Source organism: Anastrepha obliqua, chromosome 1, assembly GCF_027943255.1.
Source record: "Anastrepha obliqua isolate idAnaObli1 chromosome 1, idAnaObli1_1.0, whole genome shotgun sequence".
Lineage (NCBI taxonomy): Eukaryota > Metazoa > Arthropoda > Insecta > Diptera > Tephritidae > Anastrepha > Anastrepha obliqua.
This window is the reverse complement of record NC_072892.1, coordinates 45,736,533-45,755,732: the sequence shown is the minus strand read 5'-3', so window position 1 is coordinate 45,755,732 and position 19,200 is coordinate 45,736,533. Positions and strand designations below refer to the sequence as shown.

The window sequence follows — 19,200 nt, the reverse complement described above, 5'->3', positions numbered from 1 at the left end:
AGAATACGCTTCACGCGCTTTTCCTCCTCAATAAAGGTACTGAGTTCTTACGATGATTTGATTATACTAAGACTGCAAAGCGCTTCGCCCGACGATATACATATGTATTTAATATGAAATGGTGTGCGATGAAATGCTCACGAAACGATATCAACTTGAATTGATTGTTGCAAGAAAAGTGACAGATGTAGACGTGCAATTAAGTGGGCCTTTCGTCGAATAAAATTTCAATTAAACTTGGTTGAGTGAAGCACTTCCTCGCTCTCTTGTGTTAGAAGTGGTTTTAAATAAATAAATATTGATTTTATACTAAAGATAGTTTCCTGTATAGAAATAATTCACAGGGTGTCGAAGAAGTTTATTCGTCGCGTTTCTATGCTTAAACGTTAAAACAATTAAAAACATTATGCAAAGAAGCACAAAGAAGGAACCAAAATTTTGGGTGAATCCGTTCTCAGAACAAAGAGGACTGCAGGATTTTAAGGTAAATCTATTGAAGCGTATATATATATAATATAATTGGCGCTTACACCCTTTATTTGGTATGTATCTCGGACATAAATGACAATGATCATACAGGCCGCCCAAAATCAGTAAACTCCATCGAAATTGTTCGTAAATTTATCAAAAATGAACCGAAATCATAACTGAAATTCATGGTGTCGGAGTTGAATATCTCCAAAACATCGATTCGTCGCATTTTAACGGATCATTTGTATTTACGAAAGATCTGTGCATGTTTCATTCCGGATAAGTTAACTGAGAAACAAAAATTGCTCAGAATTCAACATTCGAAAGACCGCATTGAAGAGGCGAGAAAAGACGAGAACTTCCTTTACAACATTGTAGGGGGTGATGACACGCGGTGTTTCCAACATGAACCTGAAACTAAGCGTCAAAGTGCCGAATGGAAGGCCCCAGACGAGCATCCACCCAAAAAATCGCGTTTGGAGAAGTTAAAAATCAAGTCGATGCTCATTTGTTTTTACGATTCCAAGGGAATTCTCCACAAGGAGCTCGTGCCAACGGGCCAAACCATCAATGTAGTTTTCTACCTTGGCGTTTTGAAGCGTTTGTTGCATCGCATTCGTCGAATTCGCCCTGAATACCGCGAAGGAGGAAGCTGGCGCTTATTGCATGGTAATGCACCATCTCATAGATCCACACTTGTGACTGATTTTTGACTAGAAATCGCATTTTAACCATCCATCACTCACCGTACTCCCCTGAAATGGCTCCCTGTGACATCTATCTATTCGAAAAATTGAATTTGGCCATGAAAGGACAACGTTTGGCGTCCGTGGAAGCCATCCAAAAGGCTTGTACCGACATCCGGATTCCGGTCAATGACCTGAAACACTCTTTCGAAAAGCTTTTAGATCGTGCAAAACAGTATATCGAGACCAGAGGGGACTATTTTGAATAAATAAACTCGTTATCAGAACAAAGCTCCTGTCATTTCTATTTTAGCTCAATCTTGTTTATTTTGGACTTCACCTTGTAGTTAGATGTGAAATTATTATAAAGGGTCTATAAAAATTTGGACTATGTAAAAACAATTTTTTTTAATCCACATCTTTATTGCGTTTTTTTTTTTTACTTTTTACTTAAAGCTATTTAATTCATTTAAGAAAGAAAAACATTTATGGAGTACATCCAGTGATGCAATCATTTACAAATTGTATGATACATAGCAATTTAGACTAATTTATTAGCATATGAGGTGTTTTGTAGACTTTCTCTTGAATCCAGTGAAGGTTGTGGAATTTGTAATTATAAGAGGGCTTGAGTGCAATGGGTGTCGTGTGTTGTGTAATGTGGCCTATTTTCTTATTTCTTCAATTATTGTGAGTACTTTGAGTATCAGCTTTTGTGCTGTAATAAGGGCCGTTTGAATTCATTCTGCGGGTTTTCAACTGGGATCTTTGAAGTATTTCGATGTTTGAGTTAGCTACAGTGCCAAAGTTAAATGCCATATGTCCATATCGGTTTCACGATAGCTGAGTAAAGTGAGAGCTTACTTTCGAGAGAAACATGAGAATATCGATCTAGTAGCCAGTGTAGGCTTCTGAGTTTTATTGATAGAGCCTTCCATTTGGTGAAAATATGGGTTCTCCATGTAAATTTGCTATCAAGATGCACGTACAGATATTTTTTAACGTTAGTTTTGGGGATGATTATATTATTGAGCTTAACAGGTAGATAAATTTTCCGATTTAGTATAAAAAGGACTTGGGAAGATTTTGTCTCATTTGGTTTAATGCTTGACTCTTTCAACCAATGAGTTATTTTATCAAATCCATTCTTGAGTTTTTGGGCGGCCAATGGGGGTGGAAGTCAATTATGTGTACGACAGTGTCATCCGCGAACGTTCCAACTATAGTTTCATCAGAAGCTGGTAGATCGCGAAAGTGCAGGATGGTGCTCCTAATTCTGCTTTGGGGTACACCAGCTGAACTTTCATATAGTTCAGACTGTTCTTCGCCTTGTTCGCCTTGGTCTTCGCCTTCGCCAATCTCGATCCGAAGTTGTATTTCAGCTCTCGTTTTTCGCGTATTCACAAAGACTTAACTTTACTTTAAGCCACAAAAACCAAAACAACCCCTTACATTTATATACTTATAATAAACTAAAATGCATGCTTACAAAACCTGATATTTCTTGATTGCGATCTATTCTTGGTCCAATAATTCTATTTTTATCGATATGAAATTGCGCCCTTTTTGTTTTGTTTACTAAACTTCCAATTTGCTTTGAGAGTACAGAACAGCTGCTGGCTTGACCTAAGGATGTTTAGTACCAAGTTTAGTCAACCGAAGCAATATTGGAAGCGTAACTTCGCCAAGTCATATACTCGTCCAGTTAGTCGTTGTTCAGACAGCAACGAAGTAATATGGCAGAAGGATGCATTAATTTTTTTCGTATATCACCAACACAATCTCAGTTTTTCGTAAGCAAACTGCTGGCATAACCTCAGTTACGCCAACCAATCAGCTGATTCCTTCAAAAACACTGAGTGCCTGTTAACGATCTGATGTTGGTTGAACCTCTGCATTATGTTAATCATGGTTTTACCCTTCATCAGTTTGCTGACAAAAATTCTTTGGGCAAAATCTTGCAACTTCTAACAAACATAAAATCTCATTTGCTTTCAAATTTGTGCTCTTAAATGCATGAATTGGGCGACGCTTTCTGGATAAAATCTGGCAAGTTTTGGAGAGCTAAGGAACAACGCTAAAGTAATACCAATTTTTTTCTACAACCTTGTTGTATTCCATCATTTTTAAAGATTATTCTTTTATATAGGGATATATATTAAAAACAAATTTTCATTTTATTCATTTCATTCAGAAAGCTGTGGAATTTGCAGAAATGTGTGGTTTTCAATATTTATTGCTTGCTCAAATATTTTACTCAAATTATCTGCGATTTCCACCCACTATACGTCGCGTAACTAGTCATCGTTTACAACACGTCTACCAGAAGTTACTTGAACAAACTGTTAGTTTTGATCTTAAAATCATGTTGCCATATCTTTACCCCACACCTCCTGTCTTCTACTGTAAACATTAAATAGAATACTGTACATTGTTGTTGATGACATTACCAACGCGTATACCAACTTATCAGTCGCTCTTACTGATAAGCGATAAAAAACAAAACTAAACTATTTCCAAACCACGTACAAGGGGTATAAATACAATTTGGCCACTGAATCTACAGTATAGAACGATCAATCACTCAGTGTTGATACATTGGAAGCAAAAATAAAAAACAACAAAAAGCAAAGAAATTAATTATTTGTGCAAAAAAGGCAACGAAAATGCTGTATAACAAGAATTTTATAATATTTGTCGCACTCTTCGCTTATTGTAGTGCACACTCAGTAAACACGCTCACCGATCTGCAAATAGAGGAGGAGGATTCGGAGCAGCCATGTCCATTGGTGTGCCCGGCTATGTATGCGCCGACTTGCGGCTTTGATGGCGCAGACTATCAGGAATTCGTCAACCCTTGCATGTTAAATTTGGCCAATTGTGAACGTCAAAAGACGCGTTCGTTGAAGAAACGTAAGTGAATGCTGAGTTGGATATTTTTGTAGAATATTTTAATTTATTTGTTGTTCTGCTCGTATTAGCATTCACTCAAACCGATATCGATTGGTGCGCTACAAAGTTGGTAAATCTGTATGACTGGTTGAGTAAAATGGATGTGGATCTGAATAAATCGGAATGCCTGAAACCTTGTCCGATGATTTATGCACCGGTGTGCATTTCAAATGGAAAATATCGCGCCACAATTCCAACCGCTTGTCTACTGGACCAATTTAATTGTGCGCTGAATGGCACTAAATGTGAGAGAAGCAAACATTTTAAATTTAAATTTCAAGCAAAATTTAATTTTTTTTTAAATATCTCTTATACATTTCAGTGAGTTCCGATCTCTTTAGGGTATTGAGCTCTTATAAATGCGAGCAGTCCTAAGACCTCAGCAGTAGATGTGGTAACAATTTGCGCTTGTGAACAGGAAAAACTTAATGCAAATTAAGAAAAAAGAAACTTCAATAAAAATTTTCTTTTGAAGACTTCAACGAATCTATTCAAATATTTAAGCGAATATATGTATGAATCTACGTTTTAGTTAGTTAGAAGTACTTGTAGGTGGCAGGAAATAGGCATACAGTCTGCGTATTTTGTTTGGTACAATAAATTTTTCATAATATCTTATCTCACAAATAGTAGCGCTTTAAATCACTTATTAGCTCTACATATCTACATATATATTTATCTACGAATGCACTTCTATACAGGGTGGTCCGTATCACTTTTGGAATATAATTCACTTCGGCTGTAAGTAAAACATTTGTGCACATTTTTCCATGTTTTTGTTTTTTTTTTGCGTGCAAGATAAAACTTTACTATTTAACCTAAGCACTCACAAGTACATTCAATGACCACCCCGACTGGCTTTACATAACTCTTTCTGTCACCCCAGCTCTTCATATCTATTTTTTGAGCTTCAACTCTCATTTCAAATTATCTCACCATTAGCAACTTCAATTTCTCGTTTCAACACTCTCTCTCTCTCAACAATTATCTCCGAATGATTGTCGTAACATTTACCCTTAGCTACGTTTCAAAATAAAAAATGATGGAGTTAATCTCGCGTAAACACCTTCCCAAATTGTGTGATCTTCAACAGACTACCACTTTGGTGTAAAAATCGAGTACTAGAAATAAATCCGGAAAAAACGGATTTGATTTGATCCGTAGAAGACATAAAACACTTGCTCTTAAACAACTATCTCTAGGAGGCAACCTCCTTAGAGTAATGGTAAGGGCTAAATATCTAGGCTTTGTCCTGGATACGAAGCTAAATTGGGGCTCACAGTTGCAGATAGAAGAAAAGCCCTTGCGAAGGGTATTTAAAAAGTTGACAAGGTTCAAAGACTCGTATCAAGACCGGAGCAATGTCAACCACGCGAACGGCACGATGTAAGACTGGGTGAGCCCATCTATGTATACACAGATGGCTCAAAGCTCAAGGACAGGGTGGGTGGAAATATATATTCCGAATATATGGAAATATCCTTTAGTTTTCGACTTCCCGACTACTGCAGTGTTTTTCAGGCTGAAGCCGTGACACTGGTAAAGTGTGATGCGATCCCTCACAAAGCATTTGACAACCTCCAATATATGGCTGAGTCATTTCACCTAAAGGTAACGTGGGCTCCTGACCCATGAGACATTTAAGGTAACTGTAGGGAAGGTAAACTATCGAGACTCGACTCCAAGTTGACTGATGAGTACACAGCCAATAGGAGGCATACAGACTTACAGACTTCGAAACAACTTATCTTTGGGGAAATTATAAGAGCAGTGAACGAAAGACGACGTAATGAGATGACCTGCAGAATCGCTCGACAATTGCAGACGGCTGTCAATGCTAAATGCACAGAATCGCTGCTAAGCCAAAATAAGCATATTTGATATGTATCTAATTTTGTTATAAGGGGGCACTGCCTAATTGGCAGAAAGTCCGAAGAATGGGCGTGCAAACACATGACTTCTGCAGAAGTTGTCTAGATGAGGAAAAGGAAGAGAGATAAGGTTCCCCACGCGGCATCACAATGTGTTGTGCGCCTTAATGTATCCCATAGTGGACAACCGCTCCAACTTCACCTAACCTAAATCGCAGCTTCTTGGCAGCCCATTGAAATCAACGTTTCGGCTGGTTATTTGATTTTCGATATTCGAATTTCATTGTGATTATTGCCAAACTTTGTTCAAATAAATAAATTTTTGTCAAATCAAGTTATTATTTTAGCTGTCAAAATAAAAATCCATAACTCAAATTTTGCACGCTATATTGATCACCCTGTTTAATCAGCCTTATCGTGAATGCGATGTGAATAATTGATTTTCATAAATTACAGTACAAAATAAGAACAAAGGGAGAAAAGTTGGCCTTTCATTGTGTCATAATTCATGAGAATGATTTGTTCATAAGAAAGTCACGATAAGGTAAAATATTATGTATACAGTTGTGGATGTATGTACAAGTGCCGACACCAAAAAAAAACAATTTCTGATACCTTACTTTTTGACATATTTTTTTTGTTGAAAATATGGTTTGTGCAGATTTTGGTCGGAATTTTATTCGGCCGTATTCGTATGTTGTGCGTTTTCAATAGAATATTCGAATATATCGAGACGCAGTGATTATAACTCGGGATGGAAGTAAAGGGTTTTCCAATAAGAGGTGTTATTTTTATATTCAAAGAAAAATGCTATTTTTTAATATAAATGATCATATGTTTGTTTCAATAACATCAGGCAAATCACCACCATGACCACGCTTACAGTACAATATCCTTTTCATGAAATTTTCCATAACAGAATTGCAAAGTGACTGCTCTGTGTCCTCGATAGCCTCACGAGTTCCATCTTTGAGGTCTTAAATCGACCCTGGGCTGTTGGTGTAGACCTTCTCTTTCACGTGGCCCCAAAGAAAAAAAGTCACAAAGTGTTAAATCACAAGATCTCGGTGGCCAATTGTGATCACCTCTTCGAGAGATAACACGGTCCGAAAACTTTTATCGTACAAGATCAATGATTTCGTTGCTTTTGTGGCACGTGGCACCGTCTTGTTGAAAATAAACGTTGTCCTGATCAATACCATTCAATTCCGGCCATAAAAAATCGTTAATCATGCTCTTTCGACAGCACAATCAAATTCAAGAGAGCACCTGTTATTGGAAAACCCTATACTACCGCCTTGAAATAAAACCCCAAAAGCTTTTTGTGATTTTAGGCCAATTTTTTTTATATTCTAATTAATTTTCAAATTAAGTACCTAAACGCTTTACGAAAAATTGAAAAAAAAAAACATTAAATACTTGTTTGAACGAAATAGCTGCCTAGGGTATACGAGATATGTTCAAGAAGTAAAGTGAATTTTCATTTTGCTCACAAAATATTTATTTATTCATCAATTCCTTTTTATATTCTTAAAAGTTGTCCCCCTCAGGTATGATACACTTGTGCCAGCGCCTTTTCAAATCCTCAAAGCAGTTCTGATATGCACTTTTTGGTAGTTCCTGGAGGTCCCTCAGCGACTCGGTTTTTATCTCCTCAATCGTCGCAAAACGCCATCCTTTCATGGGACTCTTCAATCTTTGGAACCCGAAAAAGGCGCAGGGGGCCAAATCTGGTGAATATGGTGGCTGAGGCATGATAGCGGTGTTGTTTTTGGCCAAATAATCTTTCACAAGCAAAGATGAGTGAGCAGTTGCATTATCATGATGCAAAAGCTATGAATTTGTTTCAACAATTCCGGGAGTTTTTTTTCGTATTGCTTCACGCAAACTACGCATAACTTCAAGGTAATACTCCTTATTTACCGTACAACCTTGTGAAAAAGAACTCCTGATGCACTACGCTCTGCTAATCGAAGAAGGCAGTGAGCAAAACCTTGACATTTGATGGAACTTAGCCTGCTTTTTTTGGTCTTGGCTCTCCTTAACTCTTCCATTGAAACGATTAGGCTTTGGTTTCGATGTCATAACCATCATAACCTTATACCCATCATTCGTCACCAGTTATGACCCTTTTAATCAAATCTGAATCCTCGTTGACGTCATTCAACAATTCCTGAGTTCAACAAACTTCGCTGCCGTGCGCTTCATGCCCAAAACTTTCGAAAAGATTGCACGGCGCACAGTGCGGCCGATTCCCAAAAAGCTGGCCAAGTCGAAAAAAAAAAGTTTTAGCTGCAACAATACGTAGATACATTTTTTGCAATTTTTTTTATAAAATTTGAGTTTTCAAACTGTATAGTAATACAACGCCGTCATATGCTGCTTTGAAACCTATTAAAGGTTACTCAAAAAAGTAATGGTTACTGAATAAAACAAGATTCAACTGCTACCACTTGCTACCTTGGCTTTTATGCTATTTTTTGTGCACAAGTGCATCTTGATTATGTTCTAGAATATACGCTATTTCACGTGAGGGGTGGCCAATAGGGGTGGAAGGGGGTGGATTTTCAAAATCCCCGAGGAAGAAATTTTGAATCAATTACTTAATTTTTTGAGTTTTGGCCAGCTTTTCGGGAATCGGCCGCACTGTGCGGCGTGAGCCAACCCATATGCCGACATCCTCGAAATTTGAAAATTCGCCTTATTTTTTGAACACACCTCGTATATAGTGGAATATTTCAGAGGAGCAAAGAGGCTAAAAAATGTTGCTGGAGAAATTCCACTAGGAGTTTTCTCAAATAAAATCTGAATGAAAAGGACGTAAAAGTCTATAGAAACTAAAGCAGCAAATAGTTCTTCGTTCTCCTTAAAATATGCAACACTTTTTATTACTTCTTTCATTCATACTATATTGTACTTACACACATTTACACTGTGAATGAACGAAGCTGCTACCTGCCTTGGTAATTACATATTTTAAGCCAAAAGTTGTGTTAGTGAAGACTTAGACTTAAGGGGTCCCGGTGGTCTGGAGCTCGAAAATTTAGGGTATTTTCGGAAATTTTTTTTACAATAAAAATATGTAAAACGATATTTTAATTTTTTCGGATTTTTCTTTAACTTCTTTTACATACAAAAATGAAAAAAAAATTTAATTTTAATAATTTTAAATATGGCGCTAAGTTTATGCGGTTCGATAAGAAAAACACAATTTTATGGTTTGAAATAGTCTTTATTATTCAGTATAGTCTCCTTGGTCATCAATACACTTGTATTCTGTATTATGAATTCTGAAGTGAGAATCTGGAAGGGCTGCCAAATACACTTTCATGATCCCATAATTTTTTGACCCCATGATTTGATTTGGAAACAGATGGAAATCACTAGAAGGCAAATCTGGTGAATACGATGGATACTCCAACAATTGAAATTTTAATTAATGGATCTTAGCCATTGCCAAAATGCTCTTGGGGCAGCATTGACACGGCATATTATCCTGATGAAAAATTATTTTTTTCTTTTGCAAACTGGGTATCTCTTCACGAACTTTTTCCTTCAGCTGGTTTAAAAGGTTACAAAATTATTCAGAATTTATTGTTTTACCAGCTTGCAAGTAATCTACAAAGAAATTCCTTTCGATTACCACAAAACTGATGCTAACACCTTTTTGACCGATTTCTGAACACGAACTCCTTTCGGAGCCGAAGAACCAGATTCAGACCACTCTTTAGCCTCTTGTTTTGATCTGGGATCATATTGATAGAGACAAGACTTATCTATAGTGATGAATCGATGCACAAAATCCATTTTATGCTTTCGAAAGCGGTCTAAATATTGCTGAGGAAGTCGCATTCGAATGTGCTTTTTTTCATTGTCGGAGAATGCGGCTCCTATTGCGCACACTGCTTTCAAAATATTGCTTACCCTGCCAAATGAGATGCCTAGGGCGTCTACTAAATCTCTTTCAGTCACTCGATAATTTTTCAATACGATATCCTGTTTTTTCTACGATTTCTGGTGTTATTGCTGTTTTTGGAAGTCCTTGGCGTGGATCGTGGATCGTCTATAAGGCTTGTACGACTACGTTTAAATTCGGCAACACATCTTTCTACTGTCCTAATTGATGACGCAAAGTCCGTATACTCTTTCAACATTCGTTCATAAATTTCCTTTGCTTTTAAATCTTCTAAAAATAAAAATTCAATTACTGCACGACTCTTGATTTTTTCCATAAACCTAAAAAGTGTTTGCCCTTCCACCAGTTGCCTTATCTATAAAATAAAACATCCCTTCAATGCTGATTATTAAATTATTAAAGAGCCCATTTTATTTGAAAATATTTATTAAATTTTATACAAAAATTATTTTACATATACCAGTAAATGGTACCTGTTTTCAACACTTGTCTTTCGCATTTCTTTGTCACCTTTGCGTTGTTCTTTCACGTTGTTTGTTTATTGTCATGAGACCCAAGAATGCCGAAACGTCAATTATTTAATGTCACTTTGGGTCTTAATGTTTACCCCCCACCACAGCGTAGGCGCTAAATGCAACAACTTTTTTGGCTGCGTCCATCAACAGAGTCATTAACACTACACACAACGAAAGGTAGCCAGCACCGCCGCCACCATCGCCTTGGTCTGCCACACAATTGTTGGTATGAGTGTATTGTGTGTATATGTGTTTTGTTGATCGAACGGCGGTTGTTTTGTTGTTCATAGCTGTCGTTTGGTAGATTGGTTTTCCAACTTCATTGTGCATGCGCAGCACACTTGCGAAGGCCGCAGAGCGCCCGGCCACAACGTTGATTCTTACTTTGATTTGAGCAACGAAGGTTGCGACGTATACTTGACGGTACTCGTAACTACACGTTATACCCTTTTTTCTCTATTTGCTTTGTTTTAATTATGCTTGTATTATTATTCCTTTTTTTGGGGTTTTGGTATGCAAGTGCTTGCCTCGTGTCCGGGTATTTGCTGTTTGGTCGCAACTAACTAACTAACAAGCAACAACACCCAAGCCAATACAGCACGGACACTGTGTGCGTGCGCGCATTTTCTGGGAAAGAGTATGACCTAGCGTGGCTTGGCCAGACGCGTTCCAAGTATGTGTGCGATGTTTATCATACCGAGAGGCATGCGGATGGACGCGCGATAACGAATAACGTTTGAAAAAAAAATTAAAAAAAAAAAATCTTGAAAAGAGTTCTGGAATGGTTATTTAAGCTAACATTTTTATTTTTTTTTTTTTTTGGCTGGCATGTGCATATGCATGTATGTGTGTGCGCTTGAGTGCCTCTTTGTTTGCGCGCTTTTATTTGCCCATTTGTACCATAAGTGCGTCCCCTTTCTGTCTTTTAAATTAATGTGCGCACAACCTTGCATACAAAAAATCTCAGCATTGCGTTCAACCGACAACCAAATCATGCCTTCCTTTGGTATGACACTCGCGCCTGCACACTGCGTCTCCTCAATTCTCGCCACTCAACACTTTTTTGGTGCGTTCTTGGCGCTTCGGACATTCCGTAACTTCTTAATTGGTCAATTGGTGCAGCAAGAGTGTGGAGTCCGGTAAAGGCGGCGACATTGCCGCAAGTGCACCAACGCGCATCCGCCCGCCGTGAAACGAGTTGGAATGCCCGCTTTTGGAGTGTTGACACACGCTGCACACAATGTGCATTTTAATTTATTAACTCAATAAATAACGACATTTTATGATGAACAGCTCGTTGCAGGGGCTCCCAGCGACATAGCATGTCCGCATGTGTGTACGATTCATATCACTGCTGTGCATTCACAGTACACAGCTGCAATAACAAACTACGCGCTTTGGACGCTTGCGCCGCTCTTGGCTGGCGAGCGGCAGCAATACAAGGTGGTCCAAATAAGATTATCGCTAATTAAAGTTTCGTGAAGTTGGGAAACGAAAAATTCTTTTGTTTCGTTATTTAATAGCCACACCCCAAAGCGAAGCTTTACTAGAGAGAACAAAACCCAAGTCTCAGCTAGTCGAACTCAGTAATTTATCTTAAGAAATTGAAAACGTATAATAATTAACTCATGGGATAGGATAGGACAAATGGCTACCTAAGGGAGAGGTCCCACTTGGGCAAGCAATTGAAATTCGTCCACTCTGTTACCATACAGGGGAAAATAACCAAACAGCTGTAAGAAGGCAGAAGGGTCTTTGAATTAGAGGATGATGACCAACAGCGGCTAATTACGTTTGTATTGACTGCTTCAAGCTACTGATGAAATTCACCAGGTGTGTGTTGTTTAAACCCGCTACATTCGCAAGTTTAGCAAAAAAGGGGAGACCAGATGTCCAAAACCCGTCGAGAACAGGGCAGCTGAGAAGAAGGTGCTGAGATGATTTCACCTCATCCTCCAGACAGCTTCTGCAGAAAGGACTTGAAGCAATCGCAAGTCTTGCGGCATGGAGTCCTAACGACCATTCGAGAGCTGCAGCTTTGTTAGACTTAGAAGCTAACTCATACTTCATCATTTTATTGGTGTTTAATTTTTTCCCTTTACATTTTCTTTTCTAACTGTTTGACAGTTCGCCGCCTATGATGTTACAACAAGTAAATGTTAGTTCTTACATAAATTTTTTCTTATGGTCTATAAAAGCGAGCATCTGTCAAAGCCTGATTCCTGATTCTTGCTGCTTCTTCTTCGTTTTGATTGGCCAAGTTCCACAAAGAGCTGCAGTAATGTCTTACTCATGCTAACCGCCGCAGGTGGGCCCACCAAGTAAGCCAAGTGGGTCTCCATTCGGTCTTTCATATGAAGAGGGGCCCACAGCGGAGCACTATGTATATGTTGTTCAAAGCTCATACAGTCATCCATCGCCCTCCTCCATCCTCTGAGCTATTCGCTGACCAAAATTCAAATACGCAAAAATCCTATATAGAATCTTTTTCTAGAAGCAAAAGACAACTTTTTTCGTTCCGTGGCGGTATTCTGCTGCCTAACAGTAAAGAATTTTACCGAGTGTAACAGTCAACCGTGTAAAAATATTATATAATTCTCAAAGTCGTCTCTATTTGAACGACCCTGTATTGAAAGAGTTTTATATGTGCACCCATATGCCACTCCTAATCTACCCCAACCCCATCGACTGCCGCGACTTCTCTGCCCAACTACTTGCGGTTAGTTAATGTAGTTAGAGTTGGTGAAATTTTTTATTGGGTGCCTCGCATATTTGCATGTTCACCCAGCTGTGGGCCGCGAGTTCTTGGAATTAACATTTGTCAAATGAGGCTATCAAAGTTCTTAGTATTCAACCATTACATGTGAATGTGTGCAGCAAGGCTGCCTGAAGGTGAACGACAATAATAGGGAATGGAGTGGGTAATGAAAGAATATTTGATTAAAAATTTCAGCATAAATAAATTATGGGTCAGCATATGGATGAAAATATTAAATAGTTAGAATTGCTCATAAAGAACTTAAGTTAAGGTTTCTGAAGTTGAAAAACCTGTGCATTATTCAAAATAGAGTTTAGTTACGACTCAAGAAAAATTTTATTAATTTTTTAAATATTTTTATTGACTAATTTAGTTACATAAGTATGTTTTTCATAAGTTTCTAATAAATAAAAACTCGTGTGCAAAAGGAAAGATCTATGGACCCTACTTGTCGCCGAGGTCAAAAAATGCGTTAGCCAAAGCGTACACCAAACGAAGCTAAGTCTTCATCCATTTATGTCTTCTTACGCAGAGGAGACCGCTTTATTTCTATGCCACCGACCCGCTTCAAATATTTTTGATAAATGCCCTGCGTGATCTAATCACTTGAGTGGCTGAATCTTAATTCATCGCACCGTATTGAGGAGGTATATCTTTCCCCCGCTGATTTTCCGATGTTGAGCGGTACATCTTTACTACGCGCAATGGGTAAGTACGGAAATGAACTATCAAGGGACTTACTATCTACCTTTGGCAACCAAATTAAAAATATTTAATAGGGAGGCGCACCGATTTCAAAAGGAAATGGCATACAAACGTTTTAGGTCTAACAACGCATAGTGTAGATTTTTAAGGGGTGATAGGCAGTTTGCGCAATTTTGACAGCACAAAATTTCGGTCCAAAAAAAAAAGTTATGTGAATAAGTCCAAAAATACGCAGAAATCCTGGAAGAATCTCTGAGAAAATTATTCAAGAAAAGTTCGCTCTGATCTATCTCTAAGTAGCGCTTATTTTACTAAGACTCTATAGGTTCCTCTGTTTTACTTACAATTACTTGGAGATTGAAAATCAAACTTAATCAGGAGATCCACTGAGAAAAATATAAGCTGATACTAAATGCCTATAAAAGGGCTCTAAGAGCAACACAGAGGTTTTCTTAGACAAATTTCGGCAGTGCCATGAGATATTTTCTCTACAAGCAATATGAATCCTGCACTATGGTAAAAACGATGAATATAAAATAAATTTTACTGCACCTCGCTTTAAGCAGAAGACTTATTTCGAAAGCTTAACCTGTGCTGTGTGTGGAATATGAGCGCAGCCTATGTATTTCTTCCTGGCGGCCGCCGTAGCCGAATGGGTTGGTGCGTGACTACCATTCGGAATTCACAGAGAGAAAGTTGGTTCGAATCTCGGTAAAAATACCAAAATTAAGAAAAACATTTTTCTAATAGCGGTCGCCCCTCAGCAGGCAATGGCAAACCTCCGAGTGTATTCCTGCCATGAAAAAGCTCCTCATAAAAAACAATATTTGCCGTTCGGAGTCGGCTTGAAACTGTAGGTCCCTCCATTTGTGGAACAACATCAAGACGCAACTCGCGTAGGAGTAGTTTTGAGGGATTTAGGATATGTATATAAAATAATTACAAACAATAATTTCATAGAAAATAATTTTTTATTAATAACCATAATATTACAATACCCGGCATCCGTTGCTATGCTGTCATTTTTATTAATTTTCTATCTCAAACTGTTTTTGAACTTTGCATTTGGGTCATAGTGGAACAGCTTATGCGGATTATGAAGTCTAGAGTGTGCTATAAATAGTGGGAAATAGGAAAAACTCAGATTTTTTAGATTAAATTTAAGCAAATATTCGACTATTAGTGTCGAATGAGAGTGGTGGCGTGGCCTGGGGGCTGTGGGAAGGGAGTTCCATCATAAAAACATGCCTATAACCTTCATTGGGTGAAAATATGAATGTATAAAAATTTTTACGTCATTTGGTGTTGTCGTTTTATAGTGATGCGCGGACAACGTACAGACATTCACCTTTATGGTATAGAGAAGATATATTTCTTCCTGAACGCAATGTTATCATATGGATTTTCTGTAAGAAAATAAATTTAGGAAGATATATTTTTACCTTTACCGATGATAGGGATAACACTAGAACTCTGGGCTTCTTCAAGCTGAATTCTAAGCTTACACTGAGTGGTGCCCAATCTGTGCAGAGGTGGTCAAAGAAAAAATACTCTACCTCAAGCCAGACCGCAGGGTTATAGAGGGAATCGTACAGCAGATGGAGGTATACAGATTTTTTCTGGAAAATAGTGTGCCATGCGCTACTTAGAAAAATCTACAAATCTTGTGAAGAACGAGATCAAACCAAGGCGTGATGCAAATGAGTTCTATCCCAGCGTATTCTAGATGTACCGTCTTTAGAGTTCTTATAGAACGATATGCCGAAACGTCGTAAAAACTGTGAAAAGAAGAAAGGGGTTTCACTCTCTGTGTAGCTGCCCCACTCTGTAGAAACTCGCTTCGGTATTTCAGAAATCACTTTCAATTAATCCAAATTCACCGGCGAATCTCACTGTGTCAAAGTGGTGACTAGATTCATAAAAAATAGTGGACGGTTCAAGACAAGGGACCAAAACTGAACTGTCATATCATTATGGGTCTTTATTTTTTACAGTATTACTAGCTTTCTTGTCTTTCTTTATCCTTTATAGCTTTAATACTATCATCTGGGTCGTTCGTCGGTGTTCGCGTCCTCAAGGCGCCTAAATTCATAAATGTCCAGCAAAACTTTCCCTCGAAGACTTTAAGAGTCGTATTGCCCGATTTTTAGTCGACCACTTCATTGTATTTAAAACTAAGAGAGATAACTTTACGGGTTAATCATCTCCTCAATTCCAATTAGCTTTTACTAGCAAGTAAAATTTCAGGCTGAAATTTTCTGCTACTTCAAAAATTTAATTGAACAATTCAGTTTTTCAACTCAAACCCATTACTTAGATAAAGGATATCAATGTGGTGTTTCGTGCCCACAGCGGGACTCGAATCCAGTGACTACCGAAACAAACCTATTCGGCTATGGCGGCATTTAAAAATTGAGTCATCCTTGTGGCTCGGAACTTCATGTGAGGATCTTTGCTTTTACGCCACTCCAAAATTTTTTTTTGGATTTAATAAAAAAGTTATTCGAAAACCAAAATGGGTGAATAATTTTGCGCCACCTTGCAAATTAATAAAATAGTTTTAATTAATAATAAATTGAGTACAAAAGTATTTTCCACTTGTGAGGAAAGAAAATGTTTTTGGCCTGATGTAGGAATTTTACTTTGAGCTACTGTATGTAAATGTGTCTTATTCTATACTTATTTATATATATATATTATATGGTTCCGCAACTGTATTAATTTATTTCATCATTCCGTGTTGCTCAGGGGTTTTTTATAATCAATAATCGAATAAAAGTTATTCGCGAGCTTAGCACTTGAGACGAGACCATCTAAGTATCGATTAATCCCTTTAAAGTGCTAGCTTTTGAAAAATGTATAGCAAACATATACCCGTGAATATTTTGTAGAGACACTGGACAAAGTAGACAACTTCAATGATTTTAGATACCTTCAAGACTATTGAAAATATTCCATAGTAAGGAATTATAAATTTTGTTCGTCATAACTGCTTTGCCATGATTGTGATATACAGGGTGTCCGGTGGCAGAATTAGGAATCAAAAGCTAAATCAAAAATGAATAATGAAAGTTTGTTTCATTAACTATTACAAAGGCGATAAGTGCAGATTTTATTTTGTTAATAGTTTTTCTTTTAAATGTTGACAGTTGCGCCGCATACACTCTTGGAATCTGGTCTCCGTACTCCGTACCACTCGCCGGAGAAGTACTGTCGCTATGCCATTAACCTCGCGCACGATATTTTCTTTTAGTGCTGGGCTGGCTGTTGGGTTTGTTTCATAGACTTTACTTTTGAGGTGCCCCCATAGAAAAAAGTTCATAGGTGTAAGATCGGGTGACCTGGGTAATCAGGTTATGTCACCGAAACGTTTTATCAGTTTTTTAAGGAAGAAATCAAACAGTATCGCCATAGTCTCTCTGGCCGCGTGCGGCTTAGCGCTATATTGCTGAAACCATTTGGTGTGTGCTGAAGGAAGGATGCTCTCTCATTATTGGAAGAAAATAATCGTTCATCATGCCCTTAACGATTTTCTAAAAAATATGGTTCAATTATTCCATTGCTTGGCAATGCACCCCAAACCACCACTTTAGGGTTGTGAAGTTTTTATTGAGGCTTTGATAGTGGGTTTTGTCTTTTATGTGACCAATAACGGCAGTTTTGTTTATTTACACTTCCATTTAAATGAAAATGGGCTTTCGTACAGTCTACGAAATTACTCCATGTTGTCTCGCCGAAATGTTTACACAAATTGTAATCGTTATATTGAAGCGCTTGCACGATTTAAATTTCGTCTAAGTCTAATATTCTTCCTCAAGCTTTCATGCACAATAGTTTTTGGAGGCCCCAGGGTAACCGCTCTTTTGCGTACGGACTAACGCGTATCGTCGTGCAAACTTGTAGAGACGAGTTCAATATTTTCATTTATTCTCGATATTTGGCTGGGTCTTGGCCGTAGGGACAGAGCTTCTTGCCCGGAGCGTTCGCATCCATAAAATAAGCAAATCTTCACTTGGGGCATCACATAAACGTCAAATATCGTAACGCGAGCAAAATCTACGACGAGCAATTGCAAACGAATCATTGCTCTTGAAATACGCTTCAATTGCGAAGGTGCATTGTTCACCCATCAACTGCGACCCGCACGCATAATAAAGCTAAAGCGGTCTCCTACCCACTCATACGCTCAGCGGTTGAGGGGAAGCTTTGAATTTAAAACCTAATTCTGCCATCGGACACCCTGTTTGTATATTTCAAGTGAATGTTAAGAAAGTTGCACCAAAGTTGAGTGTTGGTCTAGAAAACGAACTCAAAAGTGCTATATGCCATAACAGAAATAAAGAAAAAGTTTATAAATAGCTCAAGGGGTTACCGTATTACTAAAAGTAGTGAATTTAAGCAGAAAGTAAGATTGTAGATAAGTAAGGCTGCATGTAAAACCTCTTAAGAATAAAGGCTTTATAGAAAATTGACTTAAGACAATGTGTTTATACTTGGTCACATGAGCGTAAGGGTGTAATAAAAATTTTGTAAACAAAACAATTTGTTCTTGTTTTTAAATCCAATAACTCCACACTTTTCCAATTAAACATAAGTTGTTGATGCTTAATTTTTAATAATTCAGAGTGGATTGAAGGGGCTTTTTATAGCTTAAGCCATTTGCAAGCCAGGTCCACAATCCTGCCCACGAAGTAGCCTCAAAGCGGTCTTAAGATCTTTAAAATTCGCTTTATTTGATACTCCCGGCCTTCGATAATGCGTTTAAGACTTATGTCTCCATTCTTTAAAGAGATTCCTCAGCGCAAAGAATATAGAAACTAAAACTTTCTTTCAGTTAAAACAAAAAAAAAATTATTACGGGTTGTGGCGATTTACTAAGCGAAAAGCCGTACATCCAATTTGCAGCACCATTGTCCGAAGACTTGGTAAGGCTTATAATTTCCCATGGCTTAAAGGATCTGGTAGCATAAAAAATGTTCCTCATAAAATTTTGGCACATATTACTTTACGGATATACCTTGTTGTACAGTTTAACTAAAGGTATATGACTCCCCAGATTCAGGATGATTTTTCGGTAAAAGTCTGTTTCAGTTTCCAGAGCATGTGCACCCGTTCATGACTTAAAAAGAAATGCTTCTGGGAAAAATTGCAACCACAAATAGCGCCATGTTTTCCTACAAGTACGTATAAAAAGGCATTACGGGGGTGTTTTTATTGAAATTTTGGTTTATAATAAACGGAATACAGTCGGCTCCCGAAAATGTGTGTAGCATAAAGAATATTCTAGAAGTTTTGTAACCTACTTAGATTCAAAACAAGTGGTATC

At 37.8% G+C, this 19,200-nt stretch overlaps 1 protein-coding gene across 1 annotated transcript; it reads left to right on the top strand.

Moving 5' to 3' along the window:
* Nucleotides 1-3,640: 3,640 nt before the first annotated feature.
* On the top strand, nt 3,641-4,779 carry LOC129253274 (enhancer of split M1 protein). Its single transcript, XM_054891577.1, has 3 exons — nt 3,641-4,070; nt 4,139-4,354; nt 4,432-4,779. The coding sequence occupies exons 1-3, from the start codon at nt 3,824-3,826 to the stop codon at nt 4,482-4,484; spliced, it is 516 nt and encodes a 171-aa protein (XP_054747552.1). The 5' UTR covers nt 3,641-3,823; the 3' UTR covers nt 4,485-4,779.
* Nucleotides 4,780-19,200: the final 14,421 nt, after the last annotated feature.